This window comes from Platichthys flesus, chromosome 6 (assembly GCF_949316205.1).
Source record: "Platichthys flesus chromosome 6, fPlaFle2.1, whole genome shotgun sequence".
NCBI lineage: Eukaryota > Metazoa > Chordata > Actinopteri > Pleuronectiformes > Pleuronectidae > Platichthys > Platichthys flesus.
Genome location: NC_084950.1, coordinates 3,030,553 through 3,050,167, shown reverse-complemented (window position 1 = coordinate 3,050,167; position 19,615 = coordinate 3,030,553). Strand labels below are relative to the sequence as shown.

Sequence of the window (19,615 nt, the reverse complement as noted above, 5' to 3'; positions counted from 1 at the left end):
TCGATCTGTAATAATAATTTCCGGTCAAATAAAAATTGATGCACAGAAGATACATATTTCACACAAGCTGAACAAACCCACCCCACACACACACACACACACACACACACACACACACCTAGTGTTCACCTTTGCCCCTTCATATCCAGCACCTGTTATTGTTATCGACCACACTGCTGTTGAACCCCCCCCCCTCCCCCCCTGCAACATATAGCACTATGACAGTGTCAACATTTCATATCACCTGGATTAGCCCCTCACACATCTGCACAGCTGACTGACACCAGATCTGCTCTCCTGGAGCCTCCTGGTGCGAGACATGGAATCACAACGCCACCAGCTAATGAGCGCAGGGACGAGAGAGAGCCTCTGAATATCGACAGCAAATATTTGAGGCAAGGGCAGAGGAGTCCCCCAGCTCATAGGTGTGTGCTCAGACACACACACACACACAACAGAGACAGACACACACACAGAGACGGACACACACACTCCAGACTCACAGTTTCATGTTTTATCAGCAACTATACAGCTGTTCTCAAATGAGAAAGAAACCTGCACCATACTGAGACAAATACACAGATGATACTGTGTGAGTGTGTGCGTGTGTGTGTGTGTGTGTGTGTGTGTGTGTGTGCATGTGTGTGTGAGGGAGAGAGAGAGAGCCTGTGCTAGCTACAGATCATTTCTAACTGGTTTCATATCTGTTGTACACACAGGCCTCTCGCATGTTGTGTGTTCGTGCAACGTGGTTGTGTCGATCATCTTCATTTGGAAAGAATTAAACACAGACGTGACCTTTGTCTGCGTCTGTCGTGCATCACAGACAAACTGGGGTAAATACACTACAAATATGCATGGTGGAGTGAAGACAGACTTTGGCCCCTTCTTCCCACAGCCTCCCACTGCCTCCCACAGCCTCCCACAGCCTCCCACAGCCTCTTTGACTCAATGGCTGAGCAGCAACAGGTGAGCAGAGTTCCCCACCTGCTGGACAAAATCAAGAACTGTACCTTCTTCTTGGCTCACTCAGGCCAATAAGCAGAACTGAAATATCTCTAATAGTTAAATTATATAGATATATTTATAGATATGTATCCAAGTGTTGATGGAAATTACACTTTACAGCTACTTTCACTTTGGACTAATCATTTTGTGCCACTTCAACTCGGTTTTCGTCCGCAGCATGGAGTCCTCCTACCTTGTACTTATATTACAGATTTTCTCATCAGTGGTACTGATTGAATTGAATTACCATTGATTAAACTACCAGCAGCAGATTAAGCAGTCAAACTCACCTCAGGTTTTACATTACTGCTCATACTAATATTTCAGACATTTAACGCTTGGATCAGGACGATGGATTTGAACGAGACTGCTGATAAACAATATGTATCAGATACTTTACCATTACTGACAATACTTCCTTAATTCATGGACCTTCTATTATACTACAAACTGTTTCTTCTAATCAGTGTAAATACTCTCTCTGTGGTTTCTCTGATTTTCTAGTTTTTCCTGACTCTTGCTGAGGGTGAAGAACACAGGACGTCACACCTTGTTAAAGCCCTGTTAGACAAACTGTGATGTGTGAATATGGGCTATACAAATCAAATTTGATTGATTTAGGAGAAGGCTCCTTCGATGAAGACTTATCTCCTTTGACAAAGAAGACGAGTCTTCAAATACTGGAAGATAATTATTCTACGTCATAGAACACGTGTCTTCAAGGGATCCTTCTTTATTTGGGAGAGAAGGATTCCGACTCACCAACAACTTCAGCTTGATCCTGTAGAACAAAGTCTAGGTCGTCTGCTTCAGAGACTTCGGACTCAGAGTCAAGACCAAGAATTTCCTCCTCATCTTCCTCCTCATCTTCCTCATCTAGCATCTTCATCACCCGGAAGTTTGAAATGACATGTGACCAGCCAACTCTCTGGATAAAGAAAATCAAAAGCATATCAATCAGTCTATTATGTGCATTCTGTTATATTTTGAGTTTTACTTTGTTGATCTATGGTTAACTGGCCAGAAGAGAAGCTAGCTAGTTTACAGCTTAGTTAGTATTGTACATATTTCTCTTTCTCACTAGTAATGGATTGACTCACATGCATCAGAGTGAAATGATTGGCAGGTGATCTGCACTGAATACAAACTGTTTGGATATTTTTTCTTTAAGTAACGAAGGAGAAATTCAAATATGGATTTGTGATCAAAAATAAGTTATTTGGGGAAAACCTTCAATATAATGAATGATGAAATTCATCAGTCCCAAAAAGATACAGAAAATAAAAACACACATTGACCCATGTTGTGTATCAAAGGGTTAACAGAGGAAAATATAAATATTTTTAATTTAATTCCATTTAATTAACCAGTTAATTTAAACTTTTGAGTGTTAAATTGTGTATTTTTCATAGTTTTTCACTTTAACGACTTAAATTAACTTTACTATTACTTATGAGGTGATTGTATTTTAAGGGATATTTTATGTTAATTTCCACATATTGATCTTTGTAATATATCTAATTGAAATTAGGTTGAAACTATAAGACGACAGCGTCTGGATTAACGCTGTTTAAAGGCTTTTTCAAAATCCGAGAAACAAACCAACTTACACATCAATTTACACATCATGACGGTTAAAGCTGCTGAATCTGATGGATTGAATCAAACGTTGAGTACCAGGTGTTGTTTCTATTTCCCCGGCGGTTTGGAACTCACCTCTTTGTGTTTGTCCTCCAGGTCAGGAGCTGATTAACAGTCACAAAGTCACACCTGTAGGTGGGGTTGTTACATCCACAGTAAATGAGCTGGTCTCTCTGCTCTATCAAAGGTTGTTAATGATAGGAATTTAATCATATTATCCACTTCCTCGTTTAAGTTGGAGATTTTGTTGAATTTGGCAGAAATGACCAATCTCAGTATAAATGTCCCAATGAAGGAAGTTAAGAGGTTTCAACACTCGAGGCCAAAAGCAAATTGTCTCCAAAACAGAAGTGAGAGATTCTATTTGACGCCAGCTCTTAACCCGACGAGGCATTTTCTCTTGTTTGTCAGTACGATTACACAATAACTACACAACACATTTGCTTGACACTTGCAGGATGGATGAGACACAGGCCAAGAAAGAACCCGTCACATTTAGTTGATGATCCTAACGAAGGGATGGATCCAAGAACTTATTTCACTTTCTTTAAACCTGCTTAAGTTCACCAACTCAACAGGGAAGAACAGGGGGGGGGCTTTATTCAGATAGAATAAGAATTAGCATTATTATTATTATCAGAAGATTATAATGTTGACAGCACATTTACAGATTGACAGAATACAGGTACATATTCCTACAAAGAAGAAAAGTAATAATAACAATAACAAAAATTAAAACAATTTTACTTTATCATTACTTAGAACTCAAATCAGTATTTTAAATCACTCAATTCACTAGAAAAGAAATAACAATTTTATTATTATTATTTTTACTACTATTATAATCATCATGATTATGACAATACCTGTTCTATTATTTGTATTATTCTTATAATTACTGTCATGGTTATGATTATGGATTGTTTTTATTGTGTGCATTTATTATTATTGTTATTGTTAAAATGATCCTCATGATTATTGTTTTATTATTATTATTATTATTAGAGAAGAGGGGGGGTGTAGAGAAGAGGCCGGTGACGTCACAGGTCAGCTGACAGGTTTGTTTTGCTGGCTCTCGCTCGCTGGGGATAAAAACACAGACGGAAGAAGAAGCGTCGACACCAACTGATCCTGCTGCAGTTTGTCTGTGGATCCACAGACCGTCAGTCCGTCTGCAGACAACAGGCTCCTGCGGTCACTCTCTCTCTCTCTCTCTCTCTCTTTTATATATATAGATATAGATATAAATATAGTTATATATCTTTTTACCGTGTGAACAGTGTGGAGCCGCCTGCTCGGGCTTTGACGCAGCGATGCCTTCAGAGAAAACCTTCAAACAAAGAAGGACGTACGGTACGTGTGTGTGTCTGTAGTGTGTGTCCGTGTGCGTGTGAGCACTTCGTGTCAGCTGTTGTCCTCCCGGAGCAGAGATTAGCCCTCGATGCTACTGATCAGCTTCACAAACACACTGTTATCTAACCGGGTCGAGGCGAGCAGGCTTCAGATCAGTGGACATGTCACTGACCACAGGACAACTGGTTCTATCCCAGTATGGGTCAGTTTTCTCAGAGATCAGAAAACAGATGATTTGTGTTGATCTGTGTTTTTGCTGCAGGCCTCCCCCCCCCCCCCCCCCCCCTCCTGGTAGAGTGAGTGTTTATTTTAAACAGAAAAACAAAGTGGTGTTGAAACGCAGGAGGAGAGGAGCTGCAGGATTGGGGGATGGGACAGTGGCTGGAGGACTTTAGAGACAGAGGGACACACTGGGACCAGTCTATGACTGGGACGGGAAGTTGAAGAGCAGGTGGGGACTTCAGTTCTTTGTCTCCTCGTGTGTCTGATCAAAGTGTGTGTTCAGGCCTCAGGCTCCATTTAGTTTCACTTTTGTTTCAAAGTGCTTCAGGGAACATCTCAGCTTCTTAATTATAACCAGGATTATTACTTATGTGTTTCTTCACGTTGATACGTTTGTGGCTTTGGTTTGTTGTGTGTCATGCACCTCGAACAAAGAGGGAACATGTTCCCTATCCAGCTCATGGAAACACACTTCCCAGTATGACTAACACAACACCCACTTCCGCCTCGACACGTTATTGGTCCAAAGCAGCGCACGTGAGGTCCTGGCAGCGGAGAAACACTGAGTCACGAGCGTCACAGAAGTTGACCTGAGTTCGTCTTTGTGTTTTTAAAAACTTTGTTATGGGAGTGAACTCAGGTGTGACACAGAAAAACACACAAAGTTTGTAAAGTATCTTCATCACGTTTCATGTCATGATGACAAACTCACATGAAACAAAAAGGAAAAGCTAAATATATAAAGACAAACACTTGTTTATTCTATGATATAATAATACATATTAGCTTAAATAAATGTTGATCCCTGTTTGTCTGTACAAAGTTAATTTCTTCAGAAGTTTACCAATATTTCTGCTTTGGAGTTAAATACACAGAAGACAGATGTTCAGGTGTATTTATGTTTTATTGATACAGATTTCCACCACATAGGATTATTGTTTATTTATGTTTATCAGTCCCAGAAAATCACATCTGTGGTACCTACCTTACTTTTGGTTCCACTGGTTCTGTGGAAAAACAACTTAATATAAATAACTACTTCAGTATAAATAACTCAAATAAAAAGCACCCAAATATATATAGAGGTAGTATAAAATGTAAAGATAAGATGTACCGAGGGGAAAGTAAAAACTGACACAGCAGCAAAAGGAAGTATTTAAAATACAAACAGAATCTAGAATACATATGATAAAGAGAGAAATATTTCAAGGCTGTTTTCTAATATGCAAAATAAAGATGAATATCTTGTCTGCTTAGCTTATTCTGTAAAGTACAGGTTTTATACATCTACAAAAATACTGATTTATCTGTGAAAGGCTTTAATCACGATTATCTGGTTTCACGTGTTTGAAATTATTCAAGTGAATTATTGTTAGTGACGGTCTCTTGTGTGACTCCCCTGATGTGAAACGGTTAAAGTTACATGTTTGTGTCTCGGTCATTGGATCAGTCAGGAAGTCACACAGAATCTCCCAGCTGAGTCAGGTGCTTGTTACTAATTCCAGTGTGATGACAGAGGAGAAACCCACATGGTTCTAGATCCACTGCTTCCCATTTCTTCTCTGTGGCTCAAAGGCTGTCTGTGGGCCTGGTCACGAGAGACGGGGACGATGCCCTGAGCGTCTCTGTCCCTCTGCAGTCGGCCCATCCTGACTGTAATGTGATCACGGAACACTGTCCCACGTGTCCCCACGTTTAGCATGAGGATGGCGCCGTCAGGAAAACAAACATTTGTCCTCCGGAGGCAGCGTGTAATGAGTTGATTGAATCAGCTGCTCTGACAGTGGACACACAGGCCGTGTCCTCAGTGCCAGGGACTGACCAGTGCACTGCTCTGGTTCAGTTTGAGTAATTATACCAAATGTTTCAGTGAAAACTGCCACACAGTCTTTTAAATTCAATCATGTCTCAGAGCTAAGGTCACATTCTCTTGTGTCAGCTGCACATTACAGGTTTTTAGCATGTTTGTTGTCGTACAGCGGCTGAAAATCAAACTAACAAAAGCAGATGGAAACCTGACACACGCACGTTTGGACAACACAACGTGGTTGTTGTTGTTGTCGGGTCAAAGTGCAGCCGGAGGAAGGTGTTATCTGTTGTTTATTTTCTACTGGTGACTTAGAATGGGGCTAAGCCTCGTGGGGGAGGAGCCTGTTCTGTGTGAGGTCACTGGAGAACAAGTCAACATCTCATTAATCTGACCTGAGAGTCATCACACAGGAAACGACTTTCCACTGAGATTTAGAAACACAAAGACACTGAAAACACAGGTTTCCTGTTTGTGGATATACTTAGTTGACATTGTGTGAACTTCCTTCACGAGCCGGTGTGTAAAGGTTGGTTTCGTTCCTGACGTGCAGCTGCAGGTGTGTATTCAACATGTCTGTTTATTTGTGAGGGATTCAAACCTGCAAACACACAAACACCTGTGAGGATCAGCGTTTTTAATGAGCTTAGAGTCGTTCAAATGGATTGTGATCCTCGATACCAAGGCCCCACATCAGCTTGTTTATATTTACATGGAACCAAACCACATGACACCCCCATCAAAACAAAAAAAGGCTGTTATGGTCACAAGCTGCTGCTTCTACTGCTTCTATGATGTAATGTAAAAGAGATATTTCATATATATTTCATGCGTTGGACAGAAACCAGTATTTCAAATCTTTCTTCCTTGTTTGTTTCTTTGTGACTGAGAGAACCAGTGGAGGCTCGTTCCAGTGTAAACAACTGCTTCTTAGCTTTATTCCCGACAACTTTTGAATATAGCCTGACCAATATTGATATGTTTCTGTTTATGAGTTTGCACCTGTGGCCACTTTGACCTCCTTTTGGATTTCATCAGCTGATCCTCTTAACATCCTGTGTCTGTCTGTCTGTCTGTCACCCTTCACCTCCATTAACGTGTCTTTGTCTCTGTGCCCTGCAGAACAGAGAGTAGAAGATGTCCGACTGATCCGGGAGCAGCACCCCAACAAGATCCCTGTGAGTTGAAACACTCTCACAGTCACACCTGTTATTGTCTCGATGTGGAAAACGACCTGAGTCTTAAAAAGCAGAAACGCACCAGCTTGATGTGCGTTACGCAGGAAGACACAAACATGTAGAGGACGGAAAATATTACCACGTGTTTCCTGGTTGTACTTTTCATCAGATGATACTTCTGGTGCATCTGATAGGTTTATGCCAGGGCTTTCTATTATTATTTAATAATTTAGTTTGTCAGCAGCAGCTCTTTCTGTCTGTTCCCTTTGAGAAGCGGGTGTGACTGTCTGTCGCTCTCCTGCAGCTCCTAGCAACGACATACAGAACGCACAACTCGAGTTTCCTCATTCTCAGGTGGAGTGTCACAGGGGCAGCCTCCCATCTGCCCCCCCGGTGCGAGGCCTTGTCTCGTCTGGAGCGCTGTGTGTGTGTGTGTGTGTGTGTGTTTCCTGTTTGCTCTCCCGAGGGTAGAAGCTGCCATGTCATGGTTAAGTGTTGAGGCCAGAGGCAGTAGCGCTGCGTCACTGTAGCGTTACTCTGTGCAGACAGCCTCGAGGGGGGGGGGGGGGGGGGGCTCGGAGTGAGCAGATAACATTTTACTGTATCTGCTTTCATTCATCCGGACCTGAGGGCGACTGCTTGAATTCCAAAATGGGCTTTTATTAATTTTTATTTCATGATCATTGTTGTTTTAACAGGAAAAAATATTTAAAAGGTGAATTGATTGAGTTTACTACATCACATGGAAGACATCAACTGGCCATTTTTTAAAAAGATCATAGAGATAAATATATATAATATCAATATCCTATAGAAAATTCATTGGATGTAATTTAGTTATCCTCTGAATGTTTTTTTTTTCCAAGTCTGGGTATTCAGGGCCACTGATCTTACATATATTATATATCTACATATATCTATATATATATCTATATATTACATCATTCCCACTCACTGAACGCCGGATATTACCCATGATCCTCAGCTTCCTGAACCACATGAGCTGCTGCTAAGTTGCATTGTGTTACTTTAAGATTCACGAGGACGCGTCAGTGAGGCGGAAGTCTCGTCTATTTTTACCTCCTCATCTGATCCGTGTGCTGCTCTGTCTCCATATTGATCCCCCCCCACCGGGTCTCAGCTGCTCTGAGAAGGAGCAGAGCAGAAAGCATTGGTTGATTGATGGTGTGAATCCTGCAGGTGATCATCGAGAGGTACAAAGGAGAGAAGCAGCTTCCCATCCTGGACAAGACCAAGTTCCTGGTGCCGGACCACGTCAACATGAGCGAACTCATCAAGATCATCAGGTAACACCCCACGCTCCTCGACTGGTCTCCTCCTCCACACCTCACCACCTTTCCTTTCTGTTGCCTCTCTCTCCTCCTTACACATATTGATGTCATCTACTTTCCTCACCTCCTCTTTCCCTTTCCTAATTTCTCTTCTCTTCTCTCCTCTTCTCTTTCCTTTAATATATCTTTCATCCACTCTCTCCTCTTCTCCTTCCAGTTCTTTACCTTCTGTTGCAAAGTCAACTGTCTTTCCTCAACTCTTAATTCCTTTCCTTCCCTCTCTTCACCATCTTTCTGTTTTCCAATGCGTTATATTCTTTCCTTTCCTTGTCTTTGCGCTGTCCGCCTCTCCTCACATGTGTCATGTCTTTCCTCCCCCACCAGGAGGCGCCTCCAGCTGAACTCGAACCAGGCCTTCTTCCTGCTGGTGAACGGCCACAGCATGGTGTCCGTGTCGGCCGCCATCGCCGAGGTGTACGAGCGGGAGCGGGACCAAGATGGCTTCCTGTACATGGTCTACGCCTCCCAGGAGACCTTCGGCTCCGTCGCCGCCTCCCAGTGAACCGCCTCCCTTCTTCTTCCACCTGGCCGGCGATTGGACAATTGTAGTTTTTAGCCCCGCCCCCCGTGTCTCTTACTTACACGTTCATAGTCTCGAGTGTAAGATCGAAACACAAACGACTAAATCTAACCACAGCGTCTGATCCGGTCTGCAGCGAGCAGAGAAACTGGGCGTTAACCTCGGCAGCGTTTTGAGTCACACGGGTCAACCAGAGCAGGAGAATTAAAGGAGACATGTGACGCTGGTTCAGTTCCACACAGAAGGTTTATTTTTGAATGTTAAAGTCCTGCAGAGTTAGAAAGTCTGTGGTGAAGGAAGCTTCTCTCACACTGAAGCTCCGGGGGAATTGTGATGTCACTGTAATGGCCGGCATTTGCATAATACACGGCCGGCGACTAGTCGGCCACGCCCCTCGGACTACGAGACGGCAAAGTCCTGTAGTGTGACCCCGGCTTTAAAGAGACCGGAGCTAAAACCAGGTGTTTGAGACAGTGGCTGAAGAGAGGAGCTGCAGCGAGGAAAGTAAAACTTTGGAGCTTTTAAACCTTTTTCAAATCAAACTTAAGAACCTGAACACGAGCGGGATGTGTCTCCTTTAAGTCGAGCAACCGTCAAGTCCGACCTCGACTCGGACCCATCAGGTCTTTTACTGTCTCTGCTTCTGTGTCGTCTCCTCTGGTGACTCGTGTGCTGCCCGGCAGTTATCTCCAGTGTTATGGTTATATGTGTGTGTGTGTGTGTGTGTGTGCACATATTTATGCTAATGCACACTGGGGGGGGCATAAGTTTGAATTTTTAAAGTAGTGATATTGAATGAAATACAGAGGCCCCACCACTTGTCTACACATGCGTTAGCCAATGAACAAAGCTGGAGGTGTTGGGAGACGGGCGGCCGGGACAGGTTTCTGGATTCACGCTGTTTTTAACGAAGCTTTTTATCACGGTGTTTGGAATTCGTAGTCTTGATTAGAGAGCTTTTTATTTTGCCGGGGAGAAACCCCCTCGTTCGTTGAAGCTTCCCCGACGTGTGTCTCGTCACATTCCCTCCATGCTCCTGCTTCGGTGTTTTTATCCCCCCCCCCGCCCCCCCGCCGTGTAGCCCAAGTAGCGAGTTCTCAACGGTTTGTTCAGAATCTGCTTTACTCTTGAAACACATGATTGTCGTTTGCAAATATAAAAAAAGGATTGCCTGGGTGTGCAGATGATAATAACTCTGGATATTAAACGGGTTCCGCTGCGAGTGTAACCAAGTTGAGTTTGGACCCACTACAAGGAGCATGTTCTGATTGCATGTGTGACTGGAGGAAGATGGTGTCTCTGTAAATGCTGATGAGGCGGGGGGGGTTGCATCACGTTAATGTTTCTGCACGTAATGGAAGATGTGATCTATGAAAGGAGGAAGGTCCTGAAACCCGGGCAGGTTGACGAGTGTCGTGTTCTGAGCGTCCACTGTCTCCTTCTGTCCCTTTGACCTACAGGGGGGACATCGTCCTTCTGGTCCTTCCACCTGCCCAGTGGGTTGTTAAGGGCTTCACTCTTAAAGAAAACATTTTAAATATCCTGTTGGTCTATAGTTGATTTCCTTCAGTGGGATTCTGTGCTGTTGTGCTTCTCCTCCTCCTCCGCCATCTTTTTTTTTTTTAAGAAATCTAAAATTTAGCTGCTTTTATATCGCAGTATTTTATCTTTTTTCTTTCTTTTTTTAATTTAATGTGATTTTCATGTCTTTGCTGTCTCCGGTTTCGTGGCGGTGACTTTTTCTTCCTGACAAGTGAAAGCCACCGAGTGTTTGTAATGGGGGGGGGGGCCTGCTCCTCCGTTACACGCACGTCCACGAACAGCAATATCACATAGCCTACTATTGTGTATTTATGTTGGTATTTTGTAAACAATAAAAGACAGGAAAAAAATTGAAATGCCGAGTTTGTTGTGTTTTTCTCTTTGCCGATTAGAATCCAAAACACGTATCAATACGTGTCACAGTTCTTAAAAGAGCAATATATAAAGAACAAAAACAAGAGGTCTAATAAATGAGTGAAAAATTCAAGCATTATTCACTGAAATATGAATGAAAACTAAAATTTTAAAGAAAGTGGGGAAAGTGGCTCCTTTACTAAGTTTAAAATTAGTTTAGTAGTGTTTGTTAATTTTTTACCTACTGACAAATAAACTGACAAACAAATTCACCAGAGCTCGAACCTCTTACCTCAAACAGCAGATTTCCATCAAGTCTTAATCTTTCCATTTTTGTGTGATTCTGCCAACAAACAAAACAAAAACCTATCCTCCTTTGCCAAAGTAATAAGAAGGTTTTTAGCTGCCAACAGTTCTTGTTGAGATCATCTTTCTTTGGGGGGGGGGGGGAATCTGAAAAATGTCTGACACCATTGAACTTTAATTTAATCATAATTATAAAATGTCAAATATTTGATTAAAAAGTTATTTGACTGTTCATTTTAACAAATTTCTTTTCAGACAAAAACAGTCACAACAATCCTGCTCAGGAATCCGGTTAACACACGTCATCTGGAAACTTCCGGGTCAGAGTCACTGAGATGAGACATTTCAATCAATTTCAATCAATTCCAGCAGTTAAATGTTGACTTTAAAATTAATCAAAGTTATTAAACTGATCTATTATAAAGAATGATTCAGATTTACATGCAGATGGACACTGACAACTCATAACACAAGAGTAGATCTGTAGCTGAAGTGGATGGGGATCTAGATAGTTCACAAACACACACACATTTATAAAAGCCTTTTTCACAGTCGACATATTGACGTGTCACAGCAGAAACAGTTGTATGTTTATTATAATCCATAAAGTGAATAAATAAACAGCATGGACGATGTGATTCAAGGCAGAAACTGGCATCTTTTTATTATTCAAATGTTTTTTTTCCTCAAACTTCAGAAAAAGTTGTAAAACACACAAAACAAAAAAAGAAAATCTGTCCAACAAACGAACATGATTTTTAGAAACTTGGCACAAACATTTCAAAAGCACGTTTTACTGCAGATGAAGCAACTCGCTGCAGTTTGACTGAGAAGTGGAGAATTTGTAAAAAAGTTTTTCTTTGGTACAAAAAGTAACAATATTAAAGTTTAAGGCACTTTTCTCTTTTTCTTTGGGAGTAATGACAAACACAGTTGAAATTTAAATAGACGTAACAGTTCATTCTTAATCAGAACCGGACGACACAACACAAAAAGAACATTGTCCAAGTAACACAAACCGATTGTTCACTTTTTTACTCTTTTAAATAAACGTCCAGGGAAACGGATTCAGTGTCATCTGAAGGACCGGCTGTCCTCGTGTCTGTAGAGCTCCGGGTCCTGCCCAGCAGCTCACTCACAGCCCCACACTCCAACTCGCTGTGAGACCTTTTGAATAAACAACCTGGTTTTAATCCGACACAAACAACTGTACAAATTAATTACAAAAAGACGCAGCTCCATCACGTCTGGAGCGAGAGAACGAGTCGAGGATGCACGTCAGCTCAGCTGGAAGAGGAATTGTCACTTTTGAAATGTTTCTCTCCATCTTGAAAGGCAACAGGCACACTGGTGTAAACTGGAGATGCTGCTGCCGATAGGAGAGGTAGCGAAGAGAAGATCGTCCACACGTGATCGCTTCAGCTGAAGGAGAAACCTGGACGAGTAGGTGCAGCTCTGAGATCCTCAGCTTCCACCCGGACGTTTACACTGTGTCCCTGGACAGATATCTGAGTCTGTGTCTGCGATATGTAAACGATGCAGAAACTATTTGGTTTCATATTTGACATAAAAATGTTTATTTTCTTGCTTCTAGTTCTAGATATTCAGTTGTTTTTGTGTGCTTTTTGTTAAACTGTAAAATATCATGTCTCAATGTAACATTTCTGTGTCAGAAGGGTTTGATAGCGACATCTTTGGAATCACTGTTAATTTAGGAATTCATTTTTCTTTGATGCTGTAGATAACCTGCTGAAAATTCAAATTAATAAAAACATTTAGCTGCTTCTATCAAGTGAAATGGACAGTGCAGTTTAAAGTGGCAGTTTGATCGTCTATGCATGCTTTGCACCACCTACTGTTTACTGTGGCCGAGGGGGGGGACACTGACCTCTCATAGATAAGGTGCTGCCCATAGATGCACAATATGAATGTGTGTGTGAATGTGTGTGTGAATGTGTGAAAGGCAATAAACTGTACTGTAAAGCACTTTGAGTGGTGATCAAGACTAATCAAGATCTATATAAATACAAACCATTTACCATTTAAAACAGTTATCTATATTGACTTCTCATATAACGGGTGAAAGTAGAATACATCATATCATATAATTAGTGTGTAGTGTGGCAGTTTGACAACGCTCTGAAGGGCCATGAATACTTCAGGGGAATCAAACGACGAACAGAAGAATCCAGGTTTTAAGCTGAGTCGTACCAGAGGCACGTCACTGGTAGATTCCCACAGTATCCAGTCTGTCTCTGGACTAGAAGATGGAACCTTTTAACTGAGTTTTGTGATTTAGAACAAGTTGTTTGCAGGACGTCACCAGGAAGCTGCAGCGCTGAGCCTTTGGTTTGTGAATCTGAGCTCAGTGATCCATCGGAGACTCTCTCTGGATGAAGCCTCGCTACAGGTAACGTGTCTGTTTCCTCTGTGGATGAGTCAGAGTTCAGTCTCTGAATCCCACCTCCCCTTGGGACCTTTGTATCTGAGGAGATCTGAGGAGGGAGGAGAAGTAATCCCATCACAAAGGCTCCATCCCGCTCTCGTCTCTCTTATCTGCTGCAGCAGGATTCAAGAGGACACAAGAGGTCTCTGCTGTCAGTCTGTGAACAGGCTGGTGGACCCAGGCCGTCTGAGTGCACGTCCCTCTTTCTCTGCCTCAGCAGGAGCACCAGGTGCAGCTGTGTCGGGAGGACGATGGTTCAGATCCCAGCAGCTGGTTAGTCCCCCGAGTCCTTACTGTCCGAGCGAGGGGTGTACTTCAGACGAAATGTCCCTGTGAGACACGGCAGAGACACTTTGCATCAGACGTTAATGTTTCATTCAAACATCTGCTGTTAAAGCTGATTTAGAAACAGATGTTTAATCAAACTGCACCAAATTACACAAACTCATAGAAACAAGTCGCCTTGATTCACCTGATTTCTTTCATACTGATTCATGAATTATTCTCAGAGAAATCAGTGAATTCTCACAATTTTTAGGAAAGTGAAAACAAAATGTCTTAGTTTTTGTTTAATCCTGCTGACAAACAAATAAATAAACCAACATATTAATGGACGTGGTGAAAACATATGAACGTAAAATTCATCAATAAAAGTTCATTTAAGTTAAAGGAGCCTTGGAATTAAAGTTGGAAACTGTAGAAGAGAAATTAATATTGAGCCAAAAGGAAGTTTCAAGTTTGTGTTAAGAAAAACAAAACAAAGCTGTGTATGTTTTCACACGATTCTATTCAAAGACAGAAAAAGTGAACGAAATTATAATTTGCTAAATGTTATTATTCGGTTGTTAATGCGTCTGTTCTTTGAAATTGTATTGATTCATAATTTGTTTTGATAAACAGTAAATAAAGTTGCTGACTGCAGACTCACCTTGTTGCACTGAATCCATGGGCGGCTGTTTGCAGTCCTCTGCTCTGTGTCCGTTAGCACCACAGTTATAACACGACAGGCTCCCCCCCGCCCGCTTCTGGCCTCCGTTTCCCATGATGCCATGGGGCTGGTAGAAGCCAAAGCCCTGCTGCTGGTCATGTGACACAGGGCTGTGGCGGTAGAGGGGCGGAGGCATCATCATCGGGAAGGAGAAGGGCGTGGAGCCGGTGGCGCCGGGCGAGGCCAGCAGGGGGCTGAGGTGGAGCAGAGGACCCAGGGTGAAGAGGGAGGGGCCGGCCGAGAAGGGCTGCAGGTAGCCGGCCGCGTGGTACCCGGGCACCGCTCCGTAGGCGCCGCAGTTCCCCCGACAGCCGCAGGAGCTGCAAACGCACACTGAGGGGGTGTGGCCTGAGTTCTGATCCAATGAGGAGGCGGAAGACAGCGAAGGGGAGGGACTGGAGGTCGGCGGGGCCGGGTAGTACGTGTTACCGGGTACCGCGGCCACAGGAACACTGCTGCTGGCCATGGAAACAAAGCCACCACCCAAACTCCCAGACAGTGAGCCGGTCTTTGTGGAGGGACAGGAGGAGGTGGAGTAAGAAGAGAAAGAGGAAGAAGAGGAGGAAGGAGAATAGGAGTAGTATCCAGATGGAGAGGGGGATGAGGAGGATGACAGGTGGAAGTGGAGAGGGGGGTGGGAGACGTGGTGGAGGCTGTTGGAGGTGGAGGTCAGAGCGGAGCTGGTTTCGACCATCAGCCCCACGGCGCCCCCCCCCAGGCTGCGACAGACCGCCGCGTCCTGGAGGGAAGACGAGCCGTCCACGTTCAGCCCGGGGAACAGGTTCTCCAGCCTCACCCCCCCGCCGAGCCCTGGACTGAACCCCCCCGCCGCCGCTGGCAGACCCGAGCCCGGCGGCTTCATCCGGTCCTCCGTGCACAGCGGGGGGGGCCGGGGCTTGCGTGGGGAGGTCAGGATACGTGCCGTGTTTGAGACCGGGCAGAGGAGGGTCTGCGGGTAGCTGGCCTGCGGGTGGTAGGGAGACTGTGGGAGGCCGAAGGGGAGGTGGGGGGAGCAGGAGGGAGGGTGCGGAGGAGCTGGATCAGTCTGGACGGGAAGGACCTGGGCCGTGGGACGACTGGAGCCCGAGGGACAGCTGGAGCTCAGGAGGAAGAGGCAGGACCGGTCCTTCTCCGGGACTCCCCCCCCGCCGTCTGGACCCGACACTCCTGGAACGTGGATCAGAAGAAACAAGTCGTTTTAAAACAGCATCGTCAGGTTTTGCTTTATTACCCCATAGCCATTTGTAGACATGAGCTACATTCAAGGCATTTCCCAGTTCACCACCGTTAGAGAACTTACGCCGGTGAATGTCCCTGCTCCTGTCGAAGGAGGAGTCGCAGCAGTGCGGCGTCCGGGGGGAGCAGGAGGAGCTGGAGTAGCCCGAGGAGGAGCTGCTGTCCGTGGAGACGGGGGGGTGGTGAGACGCAGCGTCCACCTCCACACGGAGCTCTCCTGGAAAACAATTCAACAACAAATCCAAACTTTAAAACCACAGAGTCTCACACAACTGGACACATCTGCTCAGGCGGAGATGGAGGATTTAGTGCCTTGCTCAAAAGCAAACCACGATTTCATTTTTGGTCCCTGTTGCTGGTTTCTGGCCTCGTTACCCATGATGCCATGCGGCTGGTGGAAAGATTTAGTCTGATATTTGATCTGAGACAAAGTGGCCTGTGTACCTGAGGTGGAGATGTGTGTTGAGGGTCCCATGTGACTGGAGGGCGTCACCCTGGCAATGCCGCTGCAGGAGCGCTTCTCCATTTTCATTTCCCTGCTGAGGACAAACACACACACACAATAAGTGTCCTTTAATGACCACTAGGGGGAGACACTGTCCACTCTTCAGCTTCAGCTGCTTCTCTGTAAACATCTGCAAATGGAAAAACCTACAGTGGGCGAGAGAGCCCAACACACGCGAGTTGAGAAAACAACTTCATCAATTTAACGACACACACGCTGCAAAAAGTCACAACAGTTTGTGAAGTCTGCTGCTCGTCAGTGGTGACGCAACTTCACAAAGAATTGAACCACAGCAGATCACTTTTTTCGGTTCCCCTGGAAACATTTCCCATTTCACAATTTCTATATTTGCAAGTGTGGTGACTTTTTGCAGCACATGTGTGTGTCGTCCAATTGATGAAGTTGTTTTCTCAACTTTCACGTGTGTGTTTTCTTAATTTGCAGTGCGTTGAGCTCTGCCACCGTAAAAAAACCCCTGCAGGAACTTTCCACTTACACACTTACACACTTAAACACACACAAACACACACACACACACACACACACACACACACACACAGCTGCCTATTGGAGACCTGTTGATGGTGGGAATGGAAACAAGATCAACAGATAACAAGAGCTGGTTCACATCCGAGGAGTGTGTGTGTGTGTGTGTGTGTGTGTGTGTGTGTGTGTGTGTGTGTGTGTAATTGGGAGAGATGGAGCGTGGAGACACATCTACTCCTGCACGTCTGTGTTTTTGTGTTGTGCCTGTAGTTCTGTTGGTTATCTCCTGGTCAGCACACGTTATCTCTCCAGTCCACCTCCAGCTGGTTAACCATTGACACTGAACCGTGGAGATCAGCAGCCAATCAGTGCGTCTGTTAATCGTTAATAAGACAAAGCATCCGACAACTTCACCAACACACACACTCTAATGTGTGAGAGGAGCTGATATCAATATCCACACTGAACTAAAGAGACTTATGTGCATCTGCTTTGATTGTTAAGTGCAGAAAAACTTTAGGAGTAATTTATTTTCCTGCTCAGCAGATTTTCTCCAGATGTTCCTGAGGATTCAGAGAACGTGAGAATGTGAGAGGACGTGTGATGATCCAGTCCTGGAGAGAGAAACTCTAACGTCTCACAGGATGAAGCTTCACTTCCAGGTCAAACCCAGTAATGATTTGTTTTCAGTAGAGATTGAGTCAAGGGAGTATAAACTCTGAATATAGTGAGCAAAAAGTTGTGTGACTGGTTATGAACTTCCAGAAAAATATTTTGTATTCGAAGAACACACTCTAGCTTTCAAAGCAATAATAAATCTTTTACTGAATAAATTAATCATGTGGTGCAGAAGAGACGCCCTCAGCCTGTAAATCAAATCCAACAGATTCAAGGAAACATGTTTGTATGAAAATCACTTTAAAAATTCCTGATCATGACTCATATCGCTTGTTGTTCAGTCCCAACGGTCGAGACTAAGACATGAGAACTGGTAAAAGGAAGAAAGGTTGAGTAGACGTGTCATAATAACTTTGTGTGTTTTACTCCACTGACTTTTGAAGCTCCAGCTGCGTCTTGAGTTTCTTCTTCGCTCCCTGGGTCAAGTCGTACTTGTTCAAATCCTCCTCTGTCAGCGCCAAGAACTGAGGGTCACACAGGAAAACCCAATCAGGACGAGTAGAAACAAGTGTGCTCATCCATAAGACGTCTCGTACAAACAAATGACAGAAGGTGAGGCCGGCCCACCTCCTCCATGGTGAGCTGTTTGAACACGGGGTAGTACTTATGGAGCCGCAGCTTGCGGAGCCAGTCCAGGATGCCGTTCTGCTCCGCGGTGCCGGGCTGTGGCGGCGGCGGCTGCGGCGGCTGGGCGTGGGACAGGGAACGGGACGGCGAGTACGGAAGGGACAGGGAATGTGAGAGGGACGCCGGCTGGTGGAGGGACTGAGCACCAGTTTGGGGGAGGAGGTGGTGTGGGGAGTGTTGAGGGAAGGAGTGCGACTGACTGTGTTGGGGGGAGTTATCGCCGCCGCCGCACGCCATGGAGCGCTGGCAGGGCAGCGGCGGCAGAGCGGGAGAGAGGGAGGACAGCTGGGGAGGAGGAATGGAGGGAGGGAGAGGAGGTGGCAGGGAGGAGAGGTGGGGAGCGGAGCGGGTCAGGACGGAGCTGTGGCTGCTGACCACGGGCTGGACGCTGGCCACTCGGTACACCGCCCTGAGAGAGGAGAGGCGGTTAGACGAGACACGAGGAAGACGAGGGGTGAAGAGAAGCAGAGGGTGAAGAAGAGTCTCACCTGTTAGCTCCTCGGTACTGAAGGGCACAGCCCAGATCTGTGAGGAGAACCAGTGACCTTCATCATCATCATCATCATCCTCAAATTAATAACAGCTGAATTATACGTTAAAGTCAGAAAAGGAAATCTGCCCGTTTGTCCGCAGCATGTTCTGAACAACAGAAATCTGTTTGGTACTTTTTGCAAAATCTAGAAAGCTAGAGTTTCCTGTATATCAGAGTAGAGGTCAGAGGTCAAACGCAAAGAGGAATGAATATGTACAAAAAGTACAAGTACACACAGAAACACGGTGTACTGCTGGCTATAAATACTCTCCAAGGATGAAGTCACACTCGTAGAATCAAGAACACACACACACACACACACACAGACAGACACACACAGACAACATGAGGTCACCACACTCTGGGCTTCCCAACACAAACATGCCACGCTGAATTCCCACACCAGACTGAAATAGACCCGTCCGCTCCCTCTGCCACCTCCAAAACACAAACTGAAAATCCTGCCTGTGGTCTCACCTCTCTCCCCCCTTCACTCTCTCACCAACCAGGACTCAGACTAACACCCCCCCCCCCTTCATTCCCTGACCCCTCTCTCTCTCATCACCCTCCTCAGATCCCAGACATGAAATCTTTCATCTCTCCCCGTCCCCTCTTAGCGCCTCCCCTCCCTGCAGCTACAAATAGGGATCTCCTGTTTTATGCCCTCGATAAAGTCTTCCCGGCTTCACAGACTCTGCGGCCTCAAGCTCGTGGCCTCAGCGGCCGTTCGCTAACCAGAGGATGGGATGGTTCGATTCCCCCGGCTCCTCCGGTCTGAATGTCAAAGGTCCCGGCCGAGACACTGAACCCTAAGTTGGCCCTGAATGTGACATA

The 19,615-nt window shown here is 44.8% G+C and overlaps 2 protein-coding genes across 2 annotated transcripts in view; one reads left to right on the top strand and one right to left on the bottom strand.

Annotated features, from left to right (window-relative positions):
• Positions 1 to 3,722: 3,722 nt before the first annotated feature.
• Positions 3,723 to 10,979, top strand: map1lc3b (microtubule-associated protein 1 light chain 3 beta). The gene is made up of 4 exons (XM_062389704.1): positions 3,723 to 4,002; positions 7,154 to 7,209; positions 8,410 to 8,516; positions 8,886 to 10,979. Exons 1-4 carry the CDS (start codon positions 3,963 to 3,965, stop codon positions 9,061 to 9,063), a joined length of 381 nt encoding a protein of 126 aa, XP_062245688.1. The 5' UTR covers positions 3,723 to 3,962; the 3' UTR covers positions 9,064 to 10,979.
• A 942-nt stretch (positions 10,980 to 11,921) lies between these two features.
• zcchc14 (zinc finger, CCHC domain containing 14) overlaps positions 11,922 to 19,615 on the bottom strand; it is an 18,482-nt gene continuing 10,788 nt past the window's right edge. The window contains exons 8-14 of the mRNA XM_062390278.1: positions 18,738 to 18,774; positions 18,190 to 18,658; positions 17,998 to 18,086; positions 16,398 to 16,492; positions 16,018 to 16,170; positions 14,658 to 15,884; positions 11,922 to 14,059 (exon numbers count right to left, since the gene is read on the bottom strand). Of these exons, the coding sequence (XP_062246262.1) occupies positions 14,004 to 14,059; positions 14,658 to 15,884; positions 16,018 to 16,170; positions 16,398 to 16,492; positions 17,998 to 18,086; positions 18,190 to 18,658; positions 18,738 to 18,774 (2,126 nt within the window). The 3' untranslated portion in view covers positions 11,922 to 14,003. The remainder of the gene's footprint in view (positions 14,060 to 14,657; positions 15,885 to 16,017; positions 16,171 to 16,397; positions 16,493 to 17,997; positions 18,087 to 18,189; positions 18,659 to 18,737; positions 18,775 to 19,615) is intronic.

Coding starts and splice junctions, on each gene's coding strand:
- map1lc3b (XM_062389704.1), top strand. CDS start 3,963: ATGCCTTCAGAGAAAACCTTCAAACAAAGAAGGACGTACG. Junction 4,003..7,153: donor CAAACAAAGAAGGACGTACG/GTACGTGTGTGT, acceptor TGTGCCCTGCAG/AACAGAGAGTAGAAGATGTC. Junction 8,517..8,885: donor GAACTCATCAAGATCATCAG/GTAACACCCCAC, acceptor CTCCCCCACCAG/GAGGCGCCTCCAGCTGAACT.